The sequence below is a fragment of the Contarinia nasturtii genome, unplaced genomic scaffold, assembly GCF_009176525.2.
Source record: "Contarinia nasturtii isolate CC-2019 unplaced genomic scaffold, AAFC_CNas_1.1 Cnas_scaffold_1037, whole genome shotgun sequence".
Taxonomy (NCBI): domain Eukaryota; kingdom Metazoa; phylum Arthropoda; class Insecta; order Diptera; family Cecidomyiidae; genus Contarinia; species Contarinia nasturtii.
In genome coordinates, this window is record NW_022198383.1 from 564928 (window position 1) to 575968 (window position 11041).

The window sequence follows — 11041 nt, forward strand, 5'->3', positions numbered from 1 at the left end:
GAATTTGTTTTGTAGCCCGATGATGATTTTAAAAAGAGCACAAAATATTGATATCAAGTTTGTTTACCTTTTCATAACAATAAAAGATACAATCAAAAATTCGATAAATTTTAAATATTCAAATCATAGCCAAAAGATAGGTCGACGAAAATTAATGCATCTCACGTTGTCCAAAAAAATCTAAGAGAAATTCAATGACAAATTAGAAATAGCATGCATATGTTCGAACTTCGAAGGTGGGCATTCACTTATGTGAAAAATGCACATTATTATTTTAAGCACGTCAATATTTCAACAATTTGCATCGACTGTACTTGAAAAAGTCATAAAATCGCCGAAAAAACAACGCTGCAAATTTCATGTTCAATAAAAATTCGCGAATGTTCTTCTCATTTGTTTTGGTTAAATTTGAATCATGTCACAGCGGCAACTAGGTCCATCTATATTTCAATAAATTGACTACTGAATGAACTGTCAACTATGTTGTGCGGCTGTAGTCAAACCGTGCTGTGTGTATAACTATTATCATCGAAGTAAGAAAGAAAAGAGAATTGACTCGGCTTGACCTTCAACAAGGTGACCGATTTCGTTCATTTCGTTGAGCTCTACGAGCAGTGCTTTGCTCGTTGTCGGCGTGAATGCATCAAATTTGTTGAAAGCTCGCGGTGCACAATTTAAACATACTCTCGTAAAGTGTTTGATTTCGGTCAAATCATTTTTATTCAAAGATTTTATTTTGTTTGCAACGAAATTCAATTCCATTCAGTCACACTTTTTAATTGATAAGAAAAGAAAAAAAGAAAATCTTTAGAAAAATGACGACGCCACAGTCAGATATTGAAAAGCGAAAACAGATCAGTGTTCGTGGTATTGCTCAAGTTGAGAATGTGGGTGAAGTTAAGAAAGGATTCAATCGTCATCTCCATTATACTTTGGTGAAAGATCGTAATGTGGCCACACCACGAGACTACTATTTCGCTTTGGCCCATTGTGTTAAAGATCATATGGTATCGCGATGGATTCGTACCCAACAGTAAGTTGTTTTGATTTTTGTTCATTTTCGGTTTTGCCAAAGTGATAAAAGTATTTTGTCCTTGAATGCTCTTGTCATTTTTACGCATGGCGCGTGTCATCTGTCACAAAATATTTTCGATACGCTTATTCGGAATATTCCATTGTTTTAAAAATGTAAAAATATATAGTACAAACTCTCACCATTTCCTTCTCATTGTTTATTTTTAGATACTATTATGAAAAGGATCCAAAAGTAAGTGTTATGCATCGATTTGACTTATTTGATTTATTGCTTTTAATTTCTATCGCATTCGCTGTCTCGCTCTATCTCTGCTTGTCTCGCAAAATGTTTTATCAACGAATTTGGAGTTTTGATTTGTGCGCTATTGATATAATATGCCAAGAGAGAAAGAGACGATAATCAGCTGATGACATGATAGTTTTATTCAAATGTGATAAACGATATGCCGGTTATTAAATTGATTCGCTCATCAAAATATCACGTTTATTATATTATACAAACGTCAATCATTGCATGATTATTGTATAATCAATGCGTGCTTCTTGTATATGCAAAAAAAACACAATTTCTTTGCATTTTCCATTGGCAAATGTTGTGTTCCATAAATTGACAGAACAAAGTCGAAAGAGAGACATGTAAAGCCTGCGAGGCTGTGCGCGCAACAATCCAATTCAAACGAAAATGATATTATTTATTAATTTCAAATTGGAACAAGGTCAAAAAGGTCGTAGTTTTGTGTGATTGTAAACAATCATTAAAAAGTAGTGCACACGCACAACGTGATCCTTACACAATTATTTTCGCATTGAGAATAGGACTCTTTAAATCATTTTTATTAGATTTATCTCTCTATTTAATTACGATGACAAAAGATTAAAGAATCATTTCGCTCACCAAAATGGCTAATCAACTTGGTGACAATATTCAATTTTACAGCTGATTCAATATAATCATATTTTATTGGAGCAAGTCTCTTTGTTCAGTCACACGTAGCATACAAAGTTTCTAGTTTATTATGTAAGACATTGCGAGAAGAAAAAAAATTAGAATGTACATATGCTTGAGTGTTGATCACCGCTGTTACCGCTGTGAGAATCGCCCGTTGAGAAATACACGAACGTGTGTGTTTGTATGTTGTGTGTTATTTACTCGCTCATTTTCTCCTTGTGGCTGTTGACCCATAGACTTATTGCGGTACGTTCATAGCGTTGGTGATAATCATTAGGCAAAACAATAAAGGCTGATTTCTTTTTCTCTCTTTTTCTCGCAGACTACGTCTCTCTTTCTCTCTCTCTCTCTCGCTCTCGATCGTTTGTTCTCTCTCTCTCTCTCTCGGCATATTCGATTTGTTTTTATTTGTGAGCTGTCAAGATGTTTTGAACACGCACTCACCGTACGTTCAAACCTATATGCATTCAATATAAAAATAATATTCGCTGTTGCGCGCGACAAAATTACTTGTTTTCATCTTACTCGAATGTCGACAAAACTATCATTATTTGTTTTAGAAATAGATTTTAAAAGCTTAAATGATTGACAGCAATAGCGATTACATCATCAAAATTGCAATTCCAATAAGGGAATAATTTTGTTGATATTCGATTGTCGCGAATATTTGTTCTCGTCTCTCTATTTGGTGCCCGATATTGAACTCGATTGATAAGCTACTGACATTTGGCCATAGTCGACTGCACTTTCTAACATAAATACGAAATGAACAACAACATTACAAAAATAAATAGCATAACAAACAGTGCACTTTTGCCATCATCGTTCTACTCTACATTTGATAAGAAATGTCTTTACTCAAGGACTGTTTTTATGCTCTAAAATTGAAAGAAATGCCGAAGAAAGACGTCGCCGTCATCGGTGCTATTATCTTTTGCGGTAAAGTCGCATAGAATACAGAAATGTTTTCTAAACGGCGCCAACATTTTTTTTCCGCATAATTAGAACAAATTAGGTACTCTGATTAACTCCAAAAGCAGATAGAGACAAGTGGCAAAGAATGAGATTAAATGCTTGAATAATGAATGAAATCAATGTTAACACATGATAATTTCGTAAAAAATTTCTAGCGTGTTTACTACTTGTCCTTGGAATACTACATGGGTCGTGCATTGCAAAACACCATGATCAATTTGGGAATTGAAGGTGCATGCGATGAAGCCATGTACCAAATGGGTCTTGACATCGAAGAATTGGAAGAATTGGAAGAGGATGCCGGTATTTTTTTAATGTTATTTATTAATTTTTTAAAAATATGTTATTATTTAGAATTTTATATTTTGATTTAAAAAAAAAAAATAATTTTTAGGATTGGGAAATGGAGGTCTTGGACGTTTAGCAGCTTGTTTCCTCGACTCAATGGCAACACTCGGTTTGGCCGCTTATGGTTATGGTATTCGTTATGAATACGGTATCTTTGCCCAAAAAATTATCAACGGTGAACAACAAGAGGAGCCAGATGATTGGTTGCGTTTTGGTTGCCCATGGGAAAAGGCACGTCCCGAATTTATGCTTCCAGTTAACTTTTACGGTCGTGTCATCGATACACCAGATGGCAAAAAATGGGTTGACACCCAAGTCGTCTTTGCCATGCCTTACGATAATCCAATTCCCGGTTATCGCAACAACTATGTGAACACCCTTCGTTTGTGGTCGGCCAAGAGTCCAATCGATTTCAATTTGAAATTCTGTAAGATATATTTTCATGCATTCCAAAAAGTGTTTGAAAATTTTCTCCAAAACTAAATTGTTTTCTTTTTTTTTTGTTTAGTTAACGACGGTGACTACATTCAAGCTGTGTTGGATCGTAATCTTGCCGAGAATATTTCCCGTGTCTTGTATCCAAATGATAACTTCTTCGAAGGCAAAGAATTGCGTTTGAAACAAGAATACTTCATGTGCGCCGCCACATTGCAAGACATCATTCGTCGTTTCAAAGCATCGAAATTCGGTTCACGCGATGCCATTCGCACCGATTTCGCACACTTCCCCGACAAAGTAGCCATCCAATTGAATGACACCCATCCATCGATGGCCATTCCAGAATTGATGCGCATCTTGATTGATGTTGAAAAATTGTCATGGGAACAAGCATGGGATATCACTACACGCAGTTGTGCATACACAAATCACACCGTTTTGCCAGAGGCTTTGGAAAGATGGCCGGTTACAATGCTTGAATCGATTTTGCCACGCCATTTGGAAATCATCTATCACATTAACTTTTTGCATCTAGAAAATGTAAAGAAAAAATTCCCAGACGATATGGATCGTTTGCGTCGTATGTCTTGTGTTGAAGAGCACGGTGACAAACGTATTAACATGGCATTTTTGTCAATTGTTGGTTCGCATGCTGTTAACGGTGTTGCTGCATTGCATTCGGAAATTCTTAAAGCCGATTTGTTCAAGGACTTCTATGAATACCAACCGGAGAAATTCCAAAACAAGACTAACGGTATTACACCGCGTCGTTGGTTGTTGCTTTGCAATCCAGGTTTGAGCGAAATTATTTGCGAGAAAATCGGCGAAGAGTGGCCAGTTCATTTGGAAAAATTGGCTGGATTGAAGAAATTCGCCAAAGATCCGAATTTCCAACAACAAATTGCCAAAGTTAAGCAAGAAAACAAAGTGAAATTGGCCGCTTTGCTTGAAAAAGACTATGGCGTTAAAGTGAATCCACAATCTATGTTTGACATTCAAGTCAAACGTATCCATGAATACAAACGTCAATTGCTCAATTGCTTGCACATCATCACCTTGTATAATCGCATCAAGCGTGATCCAACCGCCAACTTTGCACCAAGAACCATCATGATTGGTGGCAAGGCTGCACCGGGTTACTATACAGCCAAACAAATTATCAAATTAATTTGCGCCGTTGCCAACGTTGTCAATAACGACCCGATCGTCGGCGATAAACTCAAAGTTATCTACTTGGAGAACTATCGTGTTACATTGGCCGAGAAAATTATGCCAGCCGCCGATTTGAGCGAACAAATTTCAACAGCCGGTACAGAAGCATCGGGCACTGGTAAGCATACGGCAGTTACAAGAGACTTTTTCAATTCAATTTACTTAACATTTTTATGTTATTTCATTGTAGGTAACATGAAATTCATGTTGAACGGCGCACTGACAATTGGCACATTAGACGGCGCTAATGTAGAAATGGCAGAAGAGATGGGACGCGAGAATATTTTCATCTTCGGTATGACTGTCGAAGAGGTTGAAGATCTCAAGCGTAAAGGTTACAATGCATACGACTACTACAATCGCAATCCAGAAATCAAACAAGTCATCGACCAAATCTCATGCGGCTTCTTCAGCCCGTCCAATCCAAATGAATTCAAAGGCATTGCCGACATTCTACTCAAATGGGACGGCTACCTATTGCTCGCCGACTACGAAGATTACATCAAGACACAAGATCTTGTGTCAAAAACTTATCAGGTGAATTTCATGCAATTTTAATTGTTCGTTTTAGAGAGGCCAAAACTAATATCGCTTTTTATTTGTATTACAGAACCAAAAGAAGTGGTTAGAAATGGCCATCCATAACATTGCATCCAGCGGTAAATTCTCCAGCGATCGAACAATCGAAGAGTACGCTCGGGAAATTTGGGGAGTGGAACCAACATACGAAAAATTGCCAAAACCATCCGAACCACGAGATGCATAAGCAATTTATTGACAGCCACTGCCATCTCAATTTAGCACAAGAGATTTTTATTTAGAGATTGTTACCAAACAACACATCTATATACATCGGCTCTAGCGAGCCACATCACATCGTCGATTTAAATGTATCCAAAGCATAGAACAACATCGATAAATTATTGTTTTTATTTTTTTATTATTTTAACTTTGTTATGTAAATATATAAAAACGAACGATTAAACTATGCCTGGTTCCATCAAGTTAGTTTGATAGTTTAGGAACATCAAATATTTAGAAAAGAAAAAAAAAACCATAAAGACGTTATTCATATTATATCCAATGTCTGATCAATATTTTTGTAAATTTTATTTGTTCCTCTTTTTTAAAATTAAAATTCATATTCTCTATTTCATTCGCTTCAATTAGAAACTATATTTATATGAAATTTTATCAGAATGAAAATAAATAAAGCAATATTGCCATTTGGGTTAAAAGCCGAAAAATCTGAGGAATTTACATCTATTTTAAAAGGTTAATTGATATCATGAAAGTACATGCAAATAAGGTATATATTTCTAACTGCCGTAAGGAGGTTTATGCCCAGGTAAGATGGATTTGTGAAGAAACAGTTTATTTTTTGATATTTAATATTTTAAAAAAGACCATTATTTCGCTTATAAATATTTTTTGTCGGGTAAAAAGTGGTAATTTTATTTTAGAGCTGTTCATTTTTTTAAGAATCGTAGTTGAAAATTACAATTTGAAATATAATGCACTTTAAATCGAAGAAGTTCTCAAAAGTACTGCTAACTTCAGTAAATTGGTAACAAATTTTACAGTAGATAATTTTTTATTATTTTATGCCAAAGAAATGAAATTATGACAAAGATCCTCATTATAAAATCCATACGTACAATTAATATTGTATATTTGAAAAAAATTAGATATGAGAAAATGGCTTGATTCGCATTTTATTTGCTATTTAAATTTTTCGCCTTTACAATGAAGATACATGGAACTAGAATCGGTGATTTTATTTTTATTTCTCATTAGAACATAACAATTGCATTTATTTCAAAGAAATTAAAAAAATTGAAAGGAATAACATTACAAATAACTTGTTGAATACGAGCATTTTAACAGTTTTTTTAACGTTGATTTGAATTTGCGGTAGAAATATTCATTGCCGCTAAAACGTTTTTGCACCGTAACCGGCAGATGTACAAATCTACACAACGTGTATAAAATTCGACGTTGGTAACACCGCAAATGACAGAGTGTATAAATACAACTGCCCATCGAACATGGCGTCATTATTCGTCTTGTTTTAGAAGAGCACACATTGCGACGCTTACCTAAAGCAAACTCAAACGGTTTTTACAAATTAAACAAATTTTCTGTTAGTGAAATCTCAAGTGAAAAAAAAACTCAATCAAGATGGTAAGTGAGACATTTTCTCAATAAATCATATAAAAAAATATAGAATTAATATAAAATTATTCGAAATACCTATGAAATATATGAAACACGAAAAAAAATGTGAAAGTTCCGCGAAGTAGCTATAATTAGATGAGTCATATTCGACAAAAATAATTTTTCGGCTTTTTCACACAATGTTTGCCGGTAAAATACTAAAAATATACATTTTTCCTCGAACATTTCAATTAATATTCAAGAAAAATTCGAAAAAATCATTATTTTTTATGAAAAATGATATTTTTTTCACACATTCGGTCGATGTGAAAGAATTTTTTTTCCGTTGCTTTTTTTTTCCATGATGGCGGCTGGAAAAAAATTTATGTCTTGGGCGTATTCAATTCGTTCAGTCACATTATGAACATGGTTATAGACCGTGCTATAGCTGTGTGGTACAGCACTTTCCATTTGCCTTTCGTTGCTGTATTGCCGCGTATGCGTACTTAATGCACCATGATTCATGTTGCTCGTTTTGAACATTGCATTGAATTAAATCTGTCTTCGGTTAAAATTCAATACCAAATATGGTCATGTTTTTATTTTTTTTCGATTCGCATAGGCGGTACACTGATTTTTTTGTTTGTTTCTTGCATGAAATGACCATATGTGCGCCTCAGTTAAGTAGGTTGAATTTAAATATTTCATCTTGATGGCAATGCCATATTTGGTGCGGTTTTTATATGGGAAGATGACGTCATGCCCTTCAACACAATTGCCATATTTATTTCGCTATGTTTTTTTCACATTTACATTTCGCGAATGTTCCACAATTATAAATCACGAATGTTCAACAAACTTGAATGTAATTAAACATTTTTTTTCGATTTTTTTCAACAGCGTGAATGTTTGTCAATCCATGTCGGACAAGCTGGTGTCCAAATCGGTAATGCCTGCTGGGAATTGTACTGTCTTGAGCACGGTATTCAGCCAGATGGTCAGGTAAATATCTTGTTTTTTTCTTCCTTATTTGTCTCTGCATTAATGCAAATGAATGCAACGATTTTCTTTAAAACTTCACAAAATGTATGCATTACATAAACTTTTTTTGCATTTTAAAAACAGATGCCATCAGACAAGGCTTTGGGAGGTGGTGATGATTCGTTCAGCACCTTCTTCATGGAAACTGGTGCCGGCAAGCATGTTCCACGTGCTGTTTTCGTCGACTTGGAACCAACTGTCGTCGATGAAGTTCGTACCGGAACCTATCGTCAATTGTTCCATCCAGAACAATTGATCACTGGCAAAGAAGACGCTGCCAACAACTATGCACGTGGTCACTACACCATTGGCAAAGAAATTGTTGACTTAGTCTTGGACCGTATTCGTAAATTGGCCGATCAATGCTCAGGATTGCAAGGTTTCTTGATCTTCCACTCATTCGGTGGTGGTACCGGTTCAGGTTTCACCTCATTGTTGATGGAACGTTTATCGGTTGACTATGGCAAAAAATCAAAATTGGAATTCGCTGTTTACCCAGCACCACAAGTTTCAACTGCTGTTGTTGAGCCATACAACTCAATTTTGACCACCCATACCACATTGGAGCACTCGGACTGTGCATTTATGGTCGACAACGAAGCAATATATGACATTTGCAGACGTAATCTTGATATTGAGCGTCCAACATACACCAACTTGAACCGTTTGATCGGACAAATCGTATCGTCAATCACCGCATCACTTCGTTTCGATGGTGCCCTCAATGTTGATTTGACTGAATTCCAAACCAATTTGGTACCATACCCACGTATCCATTTCCCATTGGTCACCTATGCACCAGTCATTTCGGCTGAAAAAGCATACCATGAACAATTGTCGGTTGCCGAAATCACCAACGCTTGCTTCGAGCCAGCCAACCAGATGGTCAAATGCGACCCACGTCACGGCAAATACATGGCCTGCTGCATGTTGTACCGTGGTGATGTCGTACCAAAGGACGTCAACGCTGCTATTGCCACCATCAAGACCAAGGTTTGTATTTTGCATTCTTTATGCCATAAAATCAATACATTTACATACAATTACCCCCTTTTCCTTACATTATTCACGTTTTTTATCGATTTTTGCCATTACTTATGAACTTTTTCCACATTTTTAATTGCAGCGTTCAATCCAATTCGTCGACTGGTGTCCAACTGGTTTCAAAGTCGGTATCAACTACCAACCACCAACCGTTGTTCCAGGCGGTGATTTGGCTAAGGTTCAACGTGCCGTGTGCATGTTGTCCAACACCACAGCCATCGCTGAAGCTTGGGCTCGTTTGGACCATAAATTCGACTTGATGTACGCCAAACGTGCATTCGTTCACTGGTATGTCGGTGAAGGTATGGAAGAAGGTGAATTCTCCGAGGCCCGTGAAGATTTGGCTGCTCTTGAAAAGGATTACGAAGAAGTCGGCATGGACTCCAACGAAGGAGAAAACGAAGGAGCTGAAGAATACTAAGCTTCAAAACATAAACGCATCTTAACTTCACGCAAGTTAATATTAAATGCACGATACAATAAATATGAGTTCGACAAAAAAAAACATATATAATCGAAAAGACAACATAAATGCATGAAAAACATTTAGACATGCAAACAAGAGCATATTGATTTTTTTTACATCCATAAAACAATAAAAATTGCCCACACGGACCATATTAACAACAACAACAAAAACCCGCAATCTTTTTTCTTTTTTAATTTATTCAATTTTCAGATGGTTTGTTGGATTTAGAAAGCGTGAGTTTTACTTTGGAATATAATACGATTTTCTCTTTGGCTTCTTTGCAATTGTTCGAAAGTTTTTTGAAAATGGATTCCGACGTTTGGCTAAAATTACAATTTATCTGGGAATTCCAGTGCAGCAAGAACATGAATACTTGAATAATCTTTGATCTTGTTTTTCTTGTATTCTTTGCAACATTTTAACTGCATTTATTACAAAGCACATAGAGACCACATCAATATTTTTTTCTGAAATATCAATGTTTATTCCATCTTTTGAATGTAACATGTAAAATAATTTGTTCCAAGTCACAAATTTATTTCAGTTATTCTTTTTTCCAAATTCGTCATATAAAAAAACTTTCTTCACAGGCGTTGAATGCGTTTAAAATATACTTTGAATACACTTTTCTCTTCAATTTCAAATCAGTTTTTACTAACTTACACAGGTCGATGGAAATTATTATAAGCAATAATCTATTAGCAATTGAAACTAACAAATTAAATTAACAATATAATACTTGAAAAAATGAAATAAACGTGTTCTCCTGTTGATATCTTCAGATGAACTTGTCTCAGACACACACTTTTACAGAAATCGATAGCTAAAATACAGAAAAAAATATTTGGAAAATGAGGGAAAGAAGAATCCGCACCCGATTTGCTATACCGTACCCGAACTCGGACGGACAGAGTAATAAACTCGGACGTCCGTGTTCAAGTTTCAACACTTTTTCAAAAAAATATGCAAGATCTATTTTCGGACGGACACTAACGGTCCCGGACGCGTCCGTTGACAACAGTATGTATATGTGCACATAAATATGTATTCTTTATTTCGTATTTATGATTGATTAATGATTTGGTGTTTGCCGTCGTTTATGACAAACGTGTGTATGCTTTTTTTCTTACTTCGTTGCGGTATCATTGGTTGGATCCCGTTTTTTGCATTTAGATACCTTTTATCACCTCTTTTTTCAAACTCGCTCTGGTTGCGCATGCCGTGAAAAGGCAGCAGCTACCAGTAACACTGTTACGTTGATGCCTATGGTTGGACGAAATGCACATAAGTATACTACTGATATTCGTTATATTCATAATATTTTTTTTATTGCAGTGTATTTATATTACCTCTCATTTTATGTTTCATTTTTT

The 11041-nt window shown here is 35.5% G+C and overlaps 2 protein-coding genes across 2 annotated transcripts; both read left to right on the forward strand.

The window, feature by feature from the left end:
* The first annotated feature begins 607 nt into the window (after positions 1–607).
* LOC116343722 (glycogen phosphorylase) lies at positions 608–6113 on the forward strand. The gene is made up of 7 exons (XM_031771937.1): positions 608–1033; positions 1243–1267; positions 3115–3262; positions 3354–3734; positions 3816–5075; positions 5148–5494; positions 5568–6113. Exons 1-7 carry the CDS (start codon positions 816–818, stop codon positions 5721–5723), a joined length of 2535 nt encoding a protein of 844 aa, XP_031627797.1. The 5' UTR covers positions 608–815; the 3' UTR covers positions 5724–6113.
* An 895-nt stretch (positions 6114–7008) lies between these two features.
* On the forward strand, positions 7009–9838 carry LOC116343531 (tubulin alpha-1 chain-like). The gene is made up of 4 exons (XM_031771646.1): positions 7009–7141; positions 8015–8116; positions 8240–9148; positions 9282–9838. The coding sequence occupies exons 1-4, from the start codon at positions 7139–7141 to the stop codon at positions 9618–9620; spliced, it is 1353 nt and encodes a 450-aa protein (XP_031627506.1). The 5' UTR covers positions 7009–7138; the 3' UTR covers positions 9621–9838.
* Positions 9839–11041: the final 1203 nt, after the last annotated feature.

Excerpts from the sequence above, each read along its gene's own strand:
- LOC116343531 (XM_031771646.1), top strand. Across the intron at positions 8,117-8,239 it reads GTATTCAGCCAGATGGTCAG|ATGCCATCAGACAAGGCTTT; the intron begins GTAAATATCTTG and ends TTTTAAAAACAG. Across the intron at positions 9,149-9,281 it reads TTGCCACCATCAAGACCAAG|CGTTCAATCCAATTCGTCGA; the intron begins GTTTGTATTTTG and ends TTTTAATTGCAG.
- LOC116343722 (XM_031771937.1), top strand. The coding sequence starts at position 816 with ATGACGACGCCACAGTCAGATATTGAAAAGCGAAAACAGATCAGTGTT. Across the intron at positions 3,735-3,815 it reads CGATTTCAATTTGAAATTCT|TTAACGACGGTGACTACATT; the intron begins GTAAGATATATT and ends TTTTTTGTTTAG. Across the intron at positions 5,495-5,567 it reads TTGTGTCAAAAACTTATCAG|AACCAAAAGAAGTGGTTAGA; the intron begins GTGAATTTCATG and ends TTTGTATTACAG.